The 19,489-nt window shown below is 61.9% G+C and overlaps 1 protein-coding gene across 15 annotated transcripts in view; it reads right to left on the bottom strand.

Moving 5' to 3' along the window:
* ANO1 (anoctamin 1) overlaps positions 1–19,489 on the bottom strand; it is an 82,275-nt gene that overhangs the window by 16,424 nt on the left and 46,362 nt on the right. For 7 of the 15 annotated variants that reach the window (XM_045039677.1, XM_023238960.2, XM_023238951.2 and 4 more), the window contains 10 exons: positions 13,938–14,020; positions 12,102–12,113; positions 11,454–11,525; positions 9,452–9,529; positions 8,381–8,455; positions 5,770–5,971; positions 5,530–5,641; positions 3,508–3,565; positions 1,371–1,471; positions 517–662 (listed from right to left, as the gene is read on the bottom strand). In XM_045039677.1, coding sequence (XP_044895612.1) covers positions 517–662; positions 1,371–1,471; positions 3,508–3,565; positions 5,530–5,641; positions 5,770–5,971; positions 8,381–8,455; positions 9,452–9,529; positions 11,454–11,525; positions 12,102–12,113; positions 13,938–14,020 — 939 coding nt within the window. The remainder of the gene's footprint in view (positions 1–516; positions 663–1,370; positions 1,472–3,507; positions 3,566–5,529; positions 5,642–5,769; positions 5,972–8,380; positions 8,456–9,451; positions 9,530–11,453; positions 11,526–12,101; positions 12,114–13,937; positions 14,021–19,489) is intronic. The other 8 variants (XM_023238957.2, XM_023238959.2, XM_023238953.2 and 5 more) reach the window with 5 other exon arrangements.

Below are 19,489 nucleotides of genomic sequence, written 5' to 3'. Positions count from 1 at the left end.
AGTAAGTCACGCAGGTATCAGGGAGGCAGGGCACGGCTAGTGCAAAGGCCCCGTGGCAGGCACGAGTGTCTGGGTAACGGCAAGGGGGCCGGTCTGGCGGGAATGGAGGGGGGAGGTGGGGCCGAGGGGCTCCAGGTGGCCGTGCAGGCTGCACCCGCCCTTTCCCCGCTTCTCTCTCCGGCCCCTCTCAGAGTGCGGTGCCACCTCTGAGTATCCTCCCGTCCAGAGACACGGCTGCTTGGTGACACGGTTCCGCCCCTGCGTCATCCCCTTTTATTTTCCAGTTTACTTCTTTATCTTGAGAGCGAGCACGAGGAGGGGCGGGGCAGAGCGGGAGAGGAAATCCCAGGCAGGCTCTGCGCCCCACGCGGGGCTCGGCTCACGAGCCGGGGGATCACGACCCGGCCCGAGATCAAGGGTCGCACGCTCAAGCCGCTGAGCCCCCCGGGGGCCTCTCCGGTGCACGGGGCTGCGGGAGCCCCCCACCCCCACCCCAGGCGCCCCGCCCCCACTCACTCATCTCCATGTACTCTGGGGTGAGGCCGGCGAAAGGCTCCAGCGTGTAATCCGCCTCGTAGCGCTGCCTCTTCTTCCCGTACTCGTCGTGGTCGGGGGGGCTCTGGCGCCTGAGCCTCAGGTAGCGGATGAACTTCTTCATCTTCCTGAGGGGACACGGCGTCACTGCGGCCAGGTGTCTGGGAAGACGGCTCGGGGCCCGTCCCCTGCGAGTCGCGCTTCTAATTCTCGGAGCCGGTGTGTGTTTTAAGCCCTAACGCGCTGGGAGCGCCTCTCCGTCCGGGATTTCCCCTGCCCTCCCCCCAGAGGCAGGGGTCAAGTGTCCTCGCTTGGTTTTTGACAGAGGGCAACGGGTGCAGGGAGGGCACACGGCCACCTGAAGCCCCAGGAAGGGCCCGGCAGGTGTCAGGGGGCAGCGCGGTGGGGGCGGGGCGTGGGTCACTGAAAAGCGTCCAGTGTCCCTGATTCCAGAGGGCAGGCGGCTGTGGAGAGGGAGCGGGGCGCGACTCTCAAAGGGCACGAGGTAAGGACACAGAGCCTCCAGGGGGTCCACCTGCTGATCACAGGGAGCCGGCTTGCGTGTCTGAGGGCGCCTGTCAGCGCCCCGAATCCTCAGCCTGCTGGGGAGCAGGGGGTCATCTCCGCCTCCACCTCCTCCTCATCCTCCATGGGGTGGCTCCTCTCTGCTTCCCCCCGCCTGCCCTCCCCATCTCCCTCTTCCTGGTGCCTCATCCTGGTCCAGACCCCACGCCACCTGTCACCCACTCAGACCACCCTGGAGCCCCCCCGGGGCCCCATAGGGCCCCATCCCCTGCCCCCCACTCTACTCGGACCCGAGGCCACACGCTACTCACGGGATGCCGATCTCAAACAGGTTGTTTTGAATGAGCTGCTTGCCCAGCATGATGATGCTGAGCTGGATACAGAGCTCCATCAGGCAGCCCCCTGGGGCACACTGCGGGACAGAGAGCAGGTGCGTTAGCCCCTCCCCCACTGGGGGACAGAGAGGAGGTGCATCAGCCCTCCCCCCCCACTGCGGGACAGAGAGCAGGTACATCAGGCCCCCCCACCCCCACTGCCGGACAGACAGCAGGTGCATTAGCCCCTCCCCCACTGGGGGACAGAGAGCAGATACATCAGCCCTCCCCCCACCCCACCGCTGGACAGACAGCAGGTGCATTAGCCCCTCCCCCACTGGGGGACAGAGAAGAGGTGCATCAGACCCCCCCCCAACTGCAGGACAGACAGCAGGTGCATCAGACCCCCCCCCCCAACTGCAGGACAGACAGCAGGTGCATTAGTCCCTCCCCCACTGGGGGACAGAGAGCAGGTGCATCAGATCCCCCCCCCCCACCACTGCAGGACAGACAGCAGGGGCATCAGGCCCCCCTTCCCCTGCCCATCCTGGAGAGATGGCCGCAGCCCCCAGCGAGGGGAGGTCAGCCCTCATGTTGTGGGTTGAATGTGTCTTTCACAGAGATATGTCCGCATCCTAACCCCCAGAACCACAGAGTATGACCTTCGTTGGAAAAAGGGTCTTTGTAGACGTGACCGAGTTAAGACGAGGTCACACTGTAGTAGGGTGGGCCCTGATCCCGTCACTGGTGTCCTCATGAGAAGAGAAAACACACAGATACACAGAAGACTGTCTGAAGACACAGACAGAGATTGGAGGGCCAGCCGAGGATGTCGGGACAGAGGCCTGGAGAGCCCGCTCCTGAGCCTTCAAAGGGAGCATAGCCCTGTTGGCTCCTTGATTTTGGGCTTCTGGCCTCTAGAACCGTAAGAGAATATACATTCCTGTTGTTTCGGGGCCACCTGATCTGTGGTCTTTTGCTACAGCGGCCTGGTCCCATGAACCACTGTCCATCTACAGTCCCCGTATGGCCGCGGCAGGCCGGGGCCTGTGTAGTTGGGAAGCCACATGGTGAGGCAGCTGGCCACCCCTCTGAGGTCTAACGTCCCTGTCCCCTGTCCTTGCTGGGCCTGCACCAACCGCCTTAGGCTGGGTGATGGGCAGGCAGGTGACGGACCAGAAGCTTCACTTGTCCAAGTGAAGAGAGCTCACGGGACACTGGGTGGCCCTCTGGGGCAGAGCTGACCCCTCTATAGGCCCAGGACAACATTTTTTACAATTTATGTTGGAGAGCCACAATTTCATTTAAAAAATGAATGTCCTTTAATCTATTCATTTTACAAAAGCATTTCTCCAATTCCTGCGACTATTAAAGAATTTGGCAGGGTATCATTTACATAAAGAACGAATCATAGAAGGGGAGATCGCTTCACGGTCCTTTTGCAAACATGTTACTGCGGGTGAGGCCCACGTCTTGGGACGTTCAGGGGCCGGCACTCAGGGGGCTGAACCTCTAGGCTGTGCCCTGGGCAGCCAGATCACCCTGTACCTGAAGCCCACCCCCATCCTCTCTACTGTGTTTCACAGGGTCTTTATCAGAAGACCTATCCCTTGTTTTCCAATAAGCTGAATTATCCTGGGCATTAAACTGGCTGACTGTTCCCGAGGCCTGAGCCACGGGCGGCCCTGGGGCCCCGGCTTGGTCTGACGGGGCTGCAGGAGCCAACTGAGTGGCAGGTGCGCTAACCAGACCCACGGTGGCTGGATCGGCCAAGCAAAAGCCAAAGGCCACCAGCACAGATTTAGGGGAGAGAGGTGGGCCTTTCTATGTTAAAGTCAAACAATGAAGCTCAGTTCTGTTTCTCCCCCACGAATCCATTCTAACCAGAGACAAAAACATTCTAGATGCTAGAAAAGGGGGGGGGGGAATACAACTGGCATCGTTCTTTGGTTTCTCCTTTGAGGGTAATCCTACATGGACACACCAAGTGAGATCAAAACCCCACCCCAGCAGCCGGACAGCAGAAAAGGACTCCCCCAAGAAGGAGGGAAACGCTACTTGACAACATCTGCTTCTGCCGAGTCTGCCGTGGGGACACAACCGGGGAAGCAGAACAGAACACGGGGTCAGTTACCTCCTCCATCCGGAAAGAACGGAAAATGTACACGTAGTCACCCGGGCGGCCGACAAACCTGCAACAAGGGGGGGCAGTGGGAGAGGAGGGGCAGCGCGGGGAGACCCCGAGGAGGGGGCTGGAGCCCACCCCCCCCCGAGCACACCCCCAGGCTGAGCCAGGACTGCTGTGCTGTGTATTACTCCCAAACCCACGGGGGTGAGACGCGACGGAACTTCAGAGGGAAACCGAGAGGGAAGGCCCCCCCCCCCCCCCGGCCCCGGGCAGCAGGGTGGGGGTGGGGAACTGAGGCGAAGCAGCTGGAGGGCACACCGTTCCACCCGCCACGGTCAAGTCAGGTGGCGGAGGGGAGGTCCCTGAGGCAGCTTCTCGGCCTCCTGCAGGACGTTCAGGGCGGGGACCTCTCAGGTCCTGCCCCGTTGTCATGCATGATCTCAGGGGAGCCTGGACCCCTTGGCTGGGCTCTGGCATGGGACGGTGGCCACTAAATCACACGATGCTGAGGAAGAAGACTTTGGAGGAGTTCTGGGATCGCACCCGCTAGCTCCTGGCAGGAGGGGTGCTGGGGAGTCTTGGGGGGTGGGTCACAAGCCCCTCCAAGCCCAGGGTGGCTCAGAGGGTCCCGGCACAGGGTTTGCCACACCACTAGCTGGAACAGCAAGCTGGCCATGACTGCCCTTCGCCTACCTTCTCCTGCAACCCTAATCCTCTCCAGTCATCCCGCCCCCCTGTGAGGGCACCTGGAGCTCACTGCCCAGGGCTCTGCTGCCTGGGGTCTTGTTGTTGAGGGTCCCTGCTGCCTGGGGTCCCTGGTTCCTGGGGTCCCTCCTGTCTGGGGTCCCTCCTGCCCAGAGTTCCTCCTGTCTGGGGTCCCTGCTGCCCGGGGTCCCTCCTGCCCGGGGTCCCTCCTGTCTGGGGTCCTCCTGCCTGGGGTCCCTCCTGCCCCGGGTCCCTGCTGTCTGGGGTCCCTGCTGCCCGGGGTCCCTGTCTGGGGTCCCTCCTGTCTGGGGTCCCTCCTGCCCAGGGTCCCTACTGCCCCGGGTCCCTGTCTGGGGTCCCTCCTGCCCGGGGTCCCTGGTGTCTGGGGTCCCTCCCGTCTGGGGTCCCTCCTGCCCTGGGTCCCTGCTGTCTGGGGTCCCTGCTGCCCGGGGTCCCTCCTGCCCAGGGTCCCTCCTGTCCAGGGTCCCTCCTGCCCGGGGTCCCTCCTGCCCCGGGTCCCTGCTGTCTGGGGTCCCTCCTGCCCGGGATCCCTGGTGTCTGGGGTCCCTCCTGCCCGGGGTCCCTGGTGTCTGGGGTCCCTCCCGTCTGGGGTCCCTCCTGCCCTGGGTCCCTGCTGTCTGGGGTCCCTGTTGCCCGGGGTCCCTCCTGCCCAGGGTCCCTCCTGTCCGGGGTCCCTCCTGCCCGGGGTCCCTCCTGTCTGGGGTCCCTCCTGCCCGGGGTCCCTACTGCCCCGGGTCCCTGTCTGGGGTCCCTCCTGCCTGCAGTCCCTGGTGTCTGGGGTCCCTCCTGCCCGGGGTCCCTCCCGTCTGGGGTCCCTCCTGCCCTGGGTCCCTGCTGTTTGGGGTCCCTGCTGCCCGGGGTCCCTCCTGCCCAGGGTCCCTCCTGTCTGGGGTCCCTCCTGCCCGGGGTCCCTCCTGTCTGGGGTCCCTCCTGCCCGGGATCCCTGGTGTCTGGGGTCCCTCCTGCCCGGGGTCCCTGGTGTCTGGGGTCCCTCCCGTCTGGGGTCCCTCCTGCCTGGGGTCCCTGGTGTCTGGGGTCCCTCCCGTCTGCAGTCCCTGGTGTCTGGGGTCCCTCCTGCCCGGGGTCCCTGCTGTCTGGGTCCCTGCTTCCCGGGGTCCCTGCTGTCTGGCACCCCTGTAGAAGCCAGGCCTCTCCATGGGCTTGGTGGCAGTGAGAACCACACTGACCGCTCTGCCCTGGGCCTTGGCCCCCGGCCTGCAGGGAGATGGGGAGGAGAGTCTCTCCTGCACCGGGAGGACCGTGTTGGGAGAGACCGTGAGTTTCAGTAACTGAAGTCCCTACCTGCCTTTGAAGAAAGCCACGTAAAAGATGGGGGTGTAGGAATTCACGAACTTCAGCAGGAAAGCCTTGAAGATCAGCCTCTCCTCGAAGCTCTTCTCTGTCTTTGGGACTTCTAGAAGGGGTGAGATGCACGTGACCACGTATTCCCCTCTCACGTGAGTGAAGCCCAGAGAGGGTGAGGGGCCAGCCCAAGGCCCCCCAGCGGGAAGGCGGCCACGGTCGCCTGGGGCGCGCACTCACCAATCTTGGTGAGCCACCTGGCTATGCAGCCGTAGACCTCGTCCAGGAGGATGATGACCACCAGGTTGATGATGACCGCGGTGGCCGTGACCGTGACCCGGATGTTGGACCGCACGGACGGGGAGGAGTTCATGGCTAAGGCGGCTGCGGTGGAGATCCTGTAGATGATGACTCCCAGGACGATGGCGAAGGTCACGGCAATCTGCCGGGGGGAGGAGGTCCCGTCAGACCCCCACACGCCTAGCTCCAGCCCCAAGCCTACGGCAATTCAGGCTCGACACAGACATGGGCTCCTGTCACCCTCTCGATGCCAGGGCTCTAGGCTGGCAAACCTTCACGGACAGATGAACGAGGGACTGGTTTCTGTTTTCTGAAAAAAGGCACTGAGTTCGGAGAGGCTAGGTAAGCAGGCCAGGTCACCCGGCTCGAGCCGGGATTCACCAGGTGAGTCCACCCAGCCTGACATTCACGGGGTCTCTCTGCCACCTGCCGTGGGGCACCGTGCTTCCTTCCCCACCCACGGACCCCAACAGGGCACAGGGTGGTTGGAACCCCAGGGGCTGGCCTGGTGTGTGCGAGCCAGGCTGACTTGGGGGGGGGAGGTTCTGCCCACAGCGTGGCCCTGAGCAGGAGGCGTTCGGTAACCGAGGCCGGGGCAGGGGGGGGGGGTGCGCTGGCTGGGATGGTGACTTTAGTCCGTGTGGAGCTCTGGGTTCCTCTTCCTTTTCCTCAGAGGCCCTAACTCCCCACGGATGATTCCATCTTTACTCTCAAGCTGTCCTGCACTGGCAGGAGGACACAGGCAGCTCCCCCCCACCGACCCCAGGGACGCACTGAGGATCCCCCCACCCCAGGGACGCACTGAGGATCCCCCCACCCCAAGGACGCACTGAGAATGAGGGTGGCTGAGCCCGGCTGTGGACCAAGCCCAACTCCACCTGTGGGCCAGGCTCTGTGCTTTTTCCGTTCCCTTCTGTGCGACCCGTGTCACTTCTTCCCATTAAGGGTGGGGAGGGCAGGCCCTGCCCGGTTAGGCTGGTCCCTCATGGCTCCCGGGACCGGGACCGTGCTGCAGAGGTGTGGGGCTGTCCTCTGTGTCTCAGGTCACAGCCTGGAAAACTTGTGGCTTCCACCCCCCCCCCCCCCCGAGCAAGGCTGCAGCCATCAGAAATCTAGGAAAGCTCCTATTTTAAACTTCACTCTGCACACATCTGTGGGTGCCCGGTGGTGACCACGCCCCGCTCAGGAAGCTTCTGCAGCCCACGCCACACCCTGACCGAGTTCCCCCGCCAGCCCCGGGAATGAGGGCTTTCCTCGGAAACTCCCTCTCTCCTGCCAAAGGGCCCCACCCAGGGGAGGGCACCACCCTGGCCCCAGAGACGGCCCCAGGCAGCACGTGGAGGTGGGGACAGGGCTGCTGGCCCGCAGGATGACTCAGTGGGGAGGGTGTCCCCCTCTCCCCGCCAAGGGGCTGTGCGCCCCCACAACGGTCTCACTGCCCGCGGGCGATCCCCCCTCTGGGTCAAAAGGGCCACGGGGGTCTAGCCGGCGTGTTCACACTGGCCTTCCCGGGACCAGGAACGTGGGGGCGCACTCAACCAGCGTGTGCTCGGTGAATGAAGCTCCTGGGCGGGGGACAGAGCCGTGGCTGATTCATCCATGAGGGACAAAGGCACGCCCCCCACCTCCAGTTGGGTTCACACAGAGCAGGGGGGCTCCGGGGGCAGGATGCCTGAGTGGCACCTGGGCCTACCACCTCCTGCCTGGTGGCCTGGAGGGAGGGACGAGCCCCGTGGCCTGTGTCCTCATCAGCAGGAGGGGGAGGTATCAGGCCAGGCAGGTTTCCAGGACTCAGTGAGAGACGCCCCGCAAGGCCCTCAGGCCGCTGGATACGCACTCAGCACCGGTCCGGTCCACGGCGGCCAACCCCAGGCCCCTGGGTATCAGCCCACAGGGCTGGGGGCCGTGTGAGACTCTAATGTAAAGCTGGGCAAGGGGCCGGTCCTTTGTACAGTGCCCGCAGGTGGCCCTGACCTCTCGGGGAGGATCAAAGAGCAGCTAGCAGGGGGCTGAGGCCTTCCAGGGATGAGACCCAACTCACGTGGGGTGAACACCCCCAAAGAGAGCCAGGGTGTTGGCTGATTTAAATCAGCAGCGTTGATGAGCCTGGAGTGACAGACCCTTGGCGAGGTGGCTGCCTGGGAGGCGGGAGGGCTCTGGCCAAGACGTAGCTGCTTCAACAGCACTGCTCTGATTCTTGGTCTGTCTGTGCATTATTTATTTCATGATTTTCTTAAAAAAAAAACCCCCAAAAAACCCCACCCAGTTTTGTCTCCACATGGGTAAAATTTTAGGTTTGAACGACTAATGGCGTAAACGTGTCACTCTGGGAGCGAAAGCCGTGTGCCGGGGACCGTGTACCCTGGGGCCCGTGGGTCCCCTGGGGTCTCTGTGGAATCCTGGTCCCCTCCCATCATTCGGGGCCTCCCCCCACCCTGCACCCTGGGACGGGAGCAAATGTCACGTTGATAGCCGGCTCTGGTCTGGGCGAGCACACACCTCTCCCCGTGGGCCTCCCTGACCTCTCCCGCCTCAGCCTTCCGGAACTTACCATGAAGACAATGGAGACCAAGTTGGTGACGTAGGCTGGGAACCGATCTCTCCAGGTCAGCTTCACCTTGTCTGTCTACAACAGGAAACAATGTTGGGTCACCTGGTGGGAACCGTCGCGGAGGAGAGAAGTCTGTGCGCGCGCGGTGGGGCATGGGTGAACGACTTGGACAGACAGAAATACTCAGAACACCTTTGGGAAAAAAAAAAAAAAGCTTGCGGGTGATGCGTGAAAGCAGACGCCTAGCGTCCAAGGAGGGGTCTGGGGTCTTACCACCTATCAGACGATGTCATGTGACAGAAAAAATAGCGTTTAAAAACGTGGTTCGTCTGCGTCCAGGGCGTAACAGACCCAAACACCTTTCTAAAGGAGGCGCTTAGGCCCACGTCTGGGAGAAGAAGCCTGCGTCTGCGGCCAAAGTCTCCCGTGGGAGGCGAGAAGATCTAAGAGATCTTGCCCTCTGCCACCCAGACCATAAGAGTTATTTTTCCCTCTGCAGGGCAAGCCGAAACAGGCAACTAGCATTCCAAGGTAAAAACGCTTGTTGCCGCGTAGCAATGGCGAACCGCGGCGACTCGTGGCCCCGAGGCTCCCTGGCTCAGGGACGGCCCGTCTGGCGGGCCCATGAGTAGCGGCAGCTGGTCACCAACCCACGAGGCTCCGAGAACGGGGGCGGGTTTCAGGACGGGGACACGCACGTATCAGGTCAGACGACGCTGGCGAGGGCGCCGCACGGGACGCCCACGGGACGGCATGCGTGTTAATGGAAACGCGACAACCGCTGGCAGGCAGCCGTGACAAGCAGGACTCACGAGCTCCAGGCAAGACCGGAGCCCCCTCCCTGCCCCCGCCCCCCCCCCCCCCCCCCCCCCCCCGCAGACCCACTGGAGCCATGCAGTGACATCTCAACACACATGGGCACGGCTCGACGGGTGTGGAAGGAAGGCAAAGAGGCGTGAACGTGAGTGTTAAAGAAAAGAACACAACAGACTTCGTGGAGGAAACACACAACGGACTTTGGTCGTCGGCAAACAAGTCAAGACTCGCGTTGCCCCCGAAACAGAAAAGTACCAATTTCACCCCCGCCATGGCTGTCTTAACCCTCTGCTTCCATTTGTTTGTTGACTCCTCTGGAATATGCCGGCGCTTCTGGGGGCGGGTGGAGGGAACAAGAGAGCACCGTGGGGTGAAGCGCGACGAGGCTCGGAGGCCGCGGGGGCCAGGCCGATTCGGGTTCTGAGCATTTGCAACCAGTAAGAGATGGCAGCAAAGGTCGGGCAACGGGAGACCGGGCTTTCGCGATGGCCTCAGCGGGGAAAGGCTGGCAAGGCTCTGAAGCGCCCGCTGGGGACGTGGCCACTGTCGTCTCCACGGCGCGCGGCACGTAAAGACAGGTTACTCTGAGCGGCGACGGAAGCCGCGCCCAGAAGTGCAAGTTCGTAGGCCAAGTAAGGGGTGGGTCTCTTTTTCTCTGGTAACTGAATCTGGTGCCAAAGCTGGGGAACAATTACAACCATCAAGTAGCCGCTAGGGGCCCAAGGAAACCGAGGAGAAAATCCGGGGTGTGCCCGCCAGGAGCATACGGGCCCTGGGGTCGCCATCAGAGCCCTGCGTGAAGGAACCGGGTACCTTTGCTGTTCTCACGATCACAGCCAAGAGGCGGAGTGACAGCGTCCGGGAGGCGCCCCTGGCACGGCTGCCCAGATCCGCTGCCGGGGCTTGGTTGAGTCCCGCGACCTCAATGGATGTCACGGGTGCCACAGAGCCTATCGCTAAGAGGTGCCACCGTGAAGCCACGGGGTGGACTGTCTCGGGGGCCGCACATCCGACACAGGCTGGGGGTGGGGGATGCTGCACGGAACACGGGTCTTGGCGGCCCACAGTGAGGTCTGCGGGGCTTCCCGGACAGCGGTGTCCAGGCCTCTCCCTTTAGGAGAGGAAAATGAGGTCGAGAGAGCCTGACGGGGCTGATCAAAGCTGCTGGGCGCCTGCTCCAGACGCAGCGTGCACGGGGATGTGCATTCGTTCTGATTTAACTGAAACAATGACCTCACTTGGGGTGACGACTCACGCCCGTGTGGCTATTGGCAGACTGGAGTCCCACTCAAACCCCAAGAGCGCGCACCCCCTTCCTGGGTGCAGCGGGACTAAGCCGGATTTCTGCCACGTTCCGGGAGCTGTGGCCCGAGACCAGGGTTCTGGTGCGCTCACTTTATCCCCCAGAGGGGACCGTGCCAACTGCCACCTCTGGCCGCTCGGAGCGAGCAAACCCCGTCCGCGTGCCTCAGTAGGAAGATAAACCCAGGGGTCCGCCTCAGCAGCCCCAGAGGCTGGGGGGTGTGAGTGTGGACCGCGGGGCTCAGGGAGCGTCTGCCTCCCACCCTTCAAGACAGACACAAACTTCCCCAGCCGCAGGCGGAGGCTGATGGGGGCCAGCGCCCTGCCCCCCGGGCTTGTTCCCAGGGCACGTAAAACACCTTCCTAAGAAAACAGCCACGCGCCTCTAGAGGTGGGCCAGAAATCAGTCTGCAAACACCAGACAGCCCATTTGAATGAGAGGTTCGGGGAGAAGCAAAGTCCCTGATTATCAACAGGTCATCATCTTGAGACCAGCGTGGAGCACTTCTCTCTCGCCCCCACGTCTGGGGGGGGAACAGGGAATTGGCCGTGTGCTCAAGGGTGCTGGCTGGGCAACCCCTTCCTTCAACACGGAACACAAGGGCTGGACATACTGAATGTCAAGCGTCCTGTGAAAAAGCTCCACGGCTCCCTGGCTCCTGGTGTGGACGTGTTGGCTGAGGTCCGAGATGCCCCTAGGATAGATCAAGGAGGGGGACCCACAGCAGAGTTCGGAAAACTTCGGCCTGTAGGCCAAACCTGGCCCCTTGCCTACCTCTTGTCTAGGGCTGCGGTTCACCTACACACAGAAGAACTGAGTGGTCGTGACCGAGGTCTGCAGAGCCTAAGATATTTACTCTCTGGCCCCTGTCTGGTGTCCGGGCCCTGGTCTCCACCGCCGACGGGCGCACAGTGTTTATTACTAGGAAAGCCACCTGGGCAGTGGCCGCCGTACCTCTTTGCTTTTGGATTCTTTCCTAAGTGACTTCTCCAGAACTCTTGCTTCGTATTCGGCTCTGGGATGGTCCTGTGGAAGAAAACCAAATCCACGCGGGGCCTCGTTAACTGTGAGTTTGAGTGCCTCGGCACGAGCCCACAAGACAAACTCAGCCCTTGGCCTCGGGCGCCCCGTGGGGGCAGTTCGTAGCTGGCTGCTGCCCTGTGCCCACCCAGGACTCTCCCCCTCGCTGGGAACCCCGGCCTCCTGGCGTCTGCGTCCGGGAGGCAGGTCATGTGTGCGAGGCTGCGGCCCGCCCAGCCCCCCCGCCACCCCACGTTCCCGTTGCGAGCACCCAGCCACGAACTGGCCCCCGAGATGGTTCTGGCAGGAGCCGTGGGGGTCGGAAGAGACGGCAGTGAGCATCAGCGAGTGCGGGCAGACGAGAGGCGCCGGGCCTCAGGCGAGCCCAGAGCAGGTCAGCGAAGGGGGTGCTGGAAGGAAGAACGAGGGTTAAGAGAGGCCCGGAGGAGGGGGAGGAAGCAGAGACCCCTGCCCACGGTGGAAGCCGGGAGCTGGGCAGCACAGACGCGTCAGTGTGCGAGAAGGTCCCTCTCCCAGGAAGACAGGCCACGGGCAGACAGTGGAGTGACAAAAAATCCAAACCTTGACGGCCTCCTTCGGGGCACCAGGACGTAAAAACAAAGACAAAAAGATCGCGTTACTTTGTGCTGTTTTTTAAAGATAGGCTGTGTCCTCTCGAGATCGGTTTCTCAAGAACTAGGAAGGAGGCAGGTACGCACAGGGGGCGAGGTGGGCGCGGGGGTGGGACCGGCCGTAGCCGTGGCCGCCCGGGTGGCTCCTGCAGCTCGTGGGGTTTTGGGGGCCCCCAAGGGCCGGATGTCGGAGACCGGGGATAAGGGCATGCGGGCCAGCCAACTGTGCTGGCTGCCGGCCCGGGGCTCAGACCCCCACAGAGGACCTGCCTTCCCACCAGTGACCAGCTCCCGGCCAGCTGTTGGGGGGCGGGAGGCTCACTCCGGGGAACTCATTCGGGCTGGGGACCCGTGTCCAACGTCCCCGAGGGGTAGAACAAAGGGGGCTGCCCCTCACCCCGGACCCCACTCTCCTTCAAGCACAGGCACGTCATTCTAAATCTTCTTAAAGAAGAAGACTGCTTTCTGTGCTACTCGAGTATTTCTATAGAAAGTTACAAGGGAGGCAGCTTGCCCGGCAGACGTCCAGGTGGATGGCCCAGGTGGGGGCAGCGTGCTGGGTTCCATGTGGGGCAGCACCCCTAAAGAACTGCCCGCCGGTGGTGGCTAGCTGGGGGCCCGGTTCTGGGGCCTTTCCCGCGGCTGGGCCCTGCTCCGGATCTGCTGAGCCTTCAAGACCCCCTCAAACCCCACCGAGTGAGGACTATTCCTCAATCTGTATTTGAGAGGCGAGGACACTGAGGCACAGAGACTCGCCCCAGGTCACAGGGCGAGGGCGGGGCCGCATCGGGACGGGACCCCGTAGCCCGGCCCGAGAGGGCGATCTTGTCTCTCCAAGGCGCTGTGGTTCTCTCACCCCCTTGTCTACCGACGGCACAGGCAGCACAGAGGCGGCACCGGCCTCCCCGCTGACCAGCGGCGGGCCCTTCAGTCCCAGGAGGGAGCGCGGTGTGTGGAAAAACACAAGAGGGATGTTAAGAAAATCAGTGGAAGGGATTTCCCCGTCACCGTGAAAGTGCAGGAGAGGCTTCTTTAAAAAAAAAAAAAAAAGCACGTAGGGCCGCCTGGTTGCCTCAGTCAGAAGAGCATGTGACTCTTGAACTTGGGGTCGTGAGTTCGAGCCCCATGCTGCGGGCAGAGTTTACTTTAAAGATAAAATAACATAGGGGCGCCCGCGGGGCTCAGTCGGTTAAGCGTCCGACTTCCGCTCAGGTCATGATCCCGTGGTTCACGGGTTCGAGCCCCGCATCGGGCTCTGTGCTGATGGCTCAGAGCCTGGAGCCTGCTTCTGATTCTGTGTCTCCCCCTCTCCCTGCCCCTCCCCTGCTTGCACTCTGTCTCTCTCAAAATAAAATAAAATAAAAACATCAACAAAACCCATAAAAACTAAAAAACAAGAATGTGTTTTATAAAAGGAAGTCGTGGTCATGGGGCCACACGATGAAGCTCCGTCCTGTGCTGCAGCTGTGTGGGGGGGCCGCTTTCCTCTTTAGTCCCTCCCACCACCCCCAGGGAATTCTGGCCAGAGCTACTGATCCGGGGCTTTGGGGCAGGGGTCTCCCCAGCCAGGCCTGACTGCAGGCAAAGAGGATGGCCGGCCCTCCCAGGCCCTCCAGGCCGCCCCGGACGTGACGGGGTCAGTGCGGGGAGCCTGGGCACGTCCACGGGAGCTTCGAGATCAGACTCGAGCAGAGCCCGCGATCTCAGGCTCCCCTGTGAGTCCCCAGGAGGCGACCGGCTGGGGGCAGGGGTGCGGCGTGGGGATCGCAGGGACAAACCCGCTCACCTCCTCTTCCTCGAAGCCAGTGAGGTCCCAGCGGTAATTGAGCCGCATCTGTTTCCGCTTCCAGTGCTCCATGAAGGTGGCGGCTGCAGGCAGGGAGGGAAGGCAGAGTCATCGACGGCATAAGGGCACTCTCGTCCGCTGCACCATCTGGCCAGCGAGGGTGACGGCATTCTGGACCGAGACCTTCACGCGAGTTCACCTGTTCTGCCTTCCCTCAGACCCCACAGGACAGGGACGCCCACTCTCCCATTTTACAGATGGAAAAACCGAGGCACAGGAAATCAAGTCCCGGCCAAGGTTACTCAGCCAGCCAGGGAGGGGCCAGGCAGGCTGGTCCCAGAGCCTGTGCTCCTAACATCCTGCTATGTCAATCCTGAGGACCCCGGGTCACAGGTGGGTGTCTTGAGGTCACAAAGGGCGCAGCGTGGGCCAAGGTCACTCACTCCAGCTTCACGGCCGCGTAGACAGTTTGACTGCTGAGCCGCACTCTTAGCTGTAATCCCAACAGACTAGACACAGTTCAAACGCTGCCTCCTCCAGGAAGCCCCTGATCATCCCCCTCAGTGTCAGAGAAAACCCAACTCTTCTTGGGACCTCTCTTGCTCACGGTGTCCACACCACCTTCCATATGATCCCTATCCCGGGACGGGGGCCCTTCCGCGGAGTGGCGCTCGGTGAATGAATGAATGGCTCTTAGCGCACAACAGTGGGGAATCATCTATTATCAACGACCCTCCTCCCGGAACGATAGTCAGCGGAGGCTGAGGGCTGGAGGGATGATAAGGGCGGTCATCACGTCAATCCGAGCTCTGAGCTCGCGGGTGCCCGGCACTGTCTTGAGACCTGTCACAGGAAGTAGTGACCTTATTTAAACCTCCCGGGGGTGCCTGGGTGGCTCAAATGTCCGACTTTGGCTCAGGTCATGATCTCATGGGTGATGAGTTCGAGCCCCACATTGGGCTCCTCACTAATGGTGCAGAGCCTGCTTGGGATACTCTCTCTCTGTGCCTCCCCGACTTGGACATGCTCTCTCCCCTCTCTCAAAATACATAAATGAACTTAACCCCCCCCCCCCAAGAAACAAGAAAACCCCAAACCCTCCCACAGTCATCAGAGGAAGGAGGTGCTGTTCCTTCTCTGGGTTTCCAGAGGAGGAAACTGAGGCCCAGAGGAACTTAAATGGCTTGTCTGGTAAGTGGCGGGGTCAAGATGGAAATAAAGTGAGGTGTGCCGCTGTGAACCTCTGGGCGAGCCCCCAGCAGTGAGCTCCGTCACCAGGAAGGGATGCGGCCTCGGAACAGGCAAGGAGGGGGTCTGAGTCTGAATCAGTTTCAGGTTCAGAGGGCTTTCATTCATCTAGAAGCGCCCCCCTCTGTCCAGAAGCGCCGCTCTCTGTCCACAAGCTCCCCTCTGTCCACAAGCACCCCCCCCCGTCCAGAATTACCCCCCTCTGCATTAAGGAGGTGTCAGAACAGGGCCTCTGAGTTTGCACATGTCTGTGCACAGTGGGTGTGCTTTCGGTATGAACTGCTGACCCAGCCGGGCCCAGCCAGGAACCAGGAACCTCTCCAGGTCTTTCAAATGGGGGTGATTTTATCGTGGGAGCCGGCCGCCCAGCCAGCGGGACAGCCCAGGAGACAAGGGCGGAGGTGAGCGGCCGGAACTCAGCAACAGGAGGCCGCTGGCCGGGCAGGTCAGGGAGGGGGGACGAGAGGCTGTGTTGTCAGAGCCCCGCTGGGCCACCCCCGAGCAGCCAGCGTCACAGTGTGTGTGTGGGGGGGGCCTTCCCGTGGGTGTCAGAGCCACAGAGCCCGCAAAAGCCTCTGCCGGAGATGCCCCGGGGAAGCAGGGGACGCGGGCAGAAGTACCCATCCCTCCCTCGGCCCGCCTTCTGACCTCCAGGGCCTTCCCGTTGGCGATACGGGGCACGGGAAAGCGAGGGAGCTGCAGAGACGGCCCCGCGGGCTACCGAGGTGTGTCCAGCAACCACATGCTGAGCAGCGTGGCCGTGGCCGTGGCCGCTGGGAGAAAGCTAGGCCGGGCGGGCCAGGCTGAGGCCGCACTATCTCCCAGGAAGGAAGACACGAGGGGGTTTCTCCACCCGACGCCCGTTCTGGAAGGCACCTCACTCCTCTGTCCTGCCCGCTGGCCCGTGGCAACCCCTCCTCTCAGTGCTCAGGCCGAGCGAGCGTGGGAACATGCAGAAGGTCTGACGGCGCACCCCGAGGGTGGGCCTGTTCACCCGCCCCGTCCGGCCTCCCGTGTCCTCTCTGTTCCCGGGCTGGCCCTCCCCACCTCTGACTCTGGGGCCCCACCTGCCCGTGTGCTAACACCACCACGGGCTCAGGAGGACTCCCCTCTACTGCGCCCTGTGCTCGGAAGTCACCAGCAGGTTAGCCCGACCCTCGCAACCCACGCCACGCAGTAGGAAGGATTTCTATCCGCGGATTTACCAACGACCACAGAGACGCAGGAGGTTGAATGCCATGCCCAAGGTCAACTGCAGGCCAACAGCAGGGCTGGGATTTGAACCCGATCCTGTTTGGCCCCAGCATCTATACTTAAACCTGACCAGCCCTCTGTACGGACACTCGCTCGTCTTTAAAAGGAATAATAATCACAGCGAAAAGAAGTCTGATAATTGGCCAAACTTGTACTGTCGTTTTATGGATGAGGAAACAAAGGCACAGAGAGTTTAACACCTTTGCCCAAGGTCACCTGGTATTTGATCCCAGGCACTCTTATTAGAATTTGTGCCCGAAATCTTTTTTTTTTTAATTTTTAAAAAATGTTTACTTATTTTTGAGAAGAGAGACAGAGCGTGAGCAGGGGAGGGACAGAGAGAGAGAGAGGGAGACACAGAATCCGAAGCAGGCTCCAGGCTCTGAGCCGTCAGCACAGAGCCCCACGCGGGGCTCGAACCCACGAGCCGTGAGATCATGACCTGAGCCGAAGTCGGATGCTTCACCGACGGAGCCACCCAGGCGCCCCCGATCATTTTTTTTTTTTAATGTTTCCTTATTTATTTGGAGAGAGCGAGCGAGTGAGTGGGAAGGGCAGAGAGAGACGGGGAGAGAGAATTCCAAGCAGGATCCATGATGTCAGCTGTGAGATCGTGACCTGAGCTGAGATCGAGAGTCGGCCGCTCAACCGACTGAGCTGCCCAGGTGCTGTGACATCTTAGGACAGATACTAGGACCCTCTCCCAGAGGTATCTGGGTCAAGGACCAAGACCGGAGCCTGATGGCCAGGAGTGAGTTTGGTATACAGACCAGCCTCATGTGGCTTCGCTTCTGTCTAAGAAATAAAAACATTTTATATAAAATAATTAATTTCCTGCTTCTTTAAACCTCGGAAGCATTGGCACCAGGAGGCTGGAGCTGTGGGGAGACCGTCGTTCGTCAAAGGCTGGGGGCACCTTCTCCACTTGGCCACAGACCCCACCAGGCCCCGCTGCCGGACCCTGGCACTGAGGCTGTCGCTCCAGCTTTGGAGCCAAGGGGTAGAGTCATTGCGGACTTCAGGCCTGGCCGGCAGCAGGGGATGTGAGGGCTCACGCTGCGCCCGGGGGCAGTCCCGGGGTCTCAGCTCAAGGGACACTGCGAGCGACTGGGCTCACAGGCGAGTGCCCGTCCTTCTGTCCTTCCCAGCTGTGCTCTGAGCCCCGCCCCCACCCTGACCACGCGGACAGCAGTGGGTCTCGCGAGGTTCCCGCCTGCGTGACAAGGGGGTCACGTCGCACAGACGTGATGTGAGCCCCGCCAGTGTCTGCACGCCCCGTCTCTTCCCACCCCAGCCTCAAGGCCTCCACGCGGGGATAACACACCCCTCTTTACGGGCGCCCCAACTGAGGCTCTGAGCCCTCCGGTGACTGGTTCATCAGGGGCAGAAAACCGGACCCAGAACAGATGCCAAGATGGGCCGGGTCGGGGTGGCGGCCTCCCCCCCCCCCCCATCTGAGGGCAAGCCGTGTGCTGAACGTGGTCAGGGTGCAAAAGGATGGCCACGTGGCCTCACCACTGTGAACAGCGGGCCCAAGAGACAAGCCCAGGTCCCCGAAATCCAGAGCCCGGAGGACAGCAGGGCACGAAGACAGACGCCTAAGAGGGAGTCAGGCCAGGACGGAAGCAGGCGCTCGAGGTATAATTCTTCTTTCTTCAAACATTTGTCTTTGTGACACAATGGTCAGCAAACACATGCTTGTAGGGGAGCCCGGAGGCAGCAGGTGAGCACGGGACGCGGGAGCCACCCTGGATCAAATCCAGGTGTGAGCCTGGGCCCCTGCCCCCTGCAGCACCCCCTCCCCCCGTCTACACTGGGGGCTCGATCACAGAGCCTACTCTGGGGGCCTTACGACCCCCCTGAGGATCGTTCCTAGGGCCCGGCTCTCGTGGAAGGATCGCCACCGTGTCTGGGTGGGATAAACGGCCACATGTGGTATGGTTTCACTTACAGGAAACACCCGGAGTATTTACTGGTAAATCCGTAGAGACAGAAGGTGGATCGGTGGTTGCCAAGGGCGGGGGGTGGGGGGGGTAGGGTGGGGAGGCAGAAGGGGAGCTTGTTAAAACTCAGATTCCAGGGCACCACGGAATCTGCATTCTGAACAAGCCCAGCAGGCCGCCCGTACGCAGGCAGGCGAGGGTCTGAAGCGCCGACCCGTCCGTCTGTCCTCCCAAACCTTTGCCACCTGCTCCCCAGCCCATCCCTGGGGTGTCAGTCCCCGGGGCCCTGGGGGCAGGCAGGGCTCCGCGTCAGCCCAGGGGCGCGTCCTCCTTGAAATGCCACCCACAAGAACTCCTCCGCGTGGGGACCAGAGGCGCACCCCCCTGAGAGCCGCGGGTCCGGCAGATGGACCTTGAAAACGCCCGTGACCGCTCAGCGGGGGATGGGGCTCGGGCGCGAAGGCGCCCAGCCCTTCATTTCCTCACTGAGTCACCAGGAACCGTACTTGCTCGCCCCGAACAAGGGTTAACTCGAGAGCGGCCACTGGCCGTATCGCTCTCCCGACACCCCCTCCCTGCTGGCTTGGGGGGCTTGACCGGGCCCAGCCCAGCCCCCGGAGGGATGTCAATCACATCTCCGCCATTTCATTAAGGTCAGCGCCACCTTTCTGAGCCTTCTTGCAGCCGGGGCTCAAATCAAACAACCTGCTTTGTTCTGCACGGAACTGACAAGCAGTTAAAACCCCATCATTATGCCGTAATTCCAGAAAATTGATCCCAGCAAGTAGCTAAGCGGGGCTCCGAGCTGCTTTGTGGGGCGCCTTATCGGAGGCTTTGAAATGTCACAAATCCCAGGCGGCAGGGAGCTGACGCCTCTGGGCCCCGCGTGTCAGCGCAGGGGCACGCGGACCCCACTGCGGAGTGGACGTGAAGTTAGAGCAGTGGGAGGTGACACGGCCCGGCTCCCGCTACGGGCGGTGGCAGGTCTGGTGGCTCTGCCATTGTGCCAGCAGAAACGTCAGCAGCCGGGGGACAGAAGAAAGGACACAAGAAAGATGCACCGGTGGGAAAACGATCCCCTAGAGGGAAACGAACAAACGGCTGAAG

The sequence above is a fragment of the Felis catus genome, chromosome D1 (genome assembly GCF_018350175.1).
Source record: "Felis catus isolate Fca126 chromosome D1, F.catus_Fca126_mat1.0, whole genome shotgun sequence".
Lineage (NCBI taxonomy): Eukaryota > Metazoa > Chordata > Mammalia > Carnivora > Felidae > Felis > Felis catus.
Note: the sequence above shows the minus strand (reverse complement) of the source record. Positions and strands in the feature narration are given on the sequence as shown.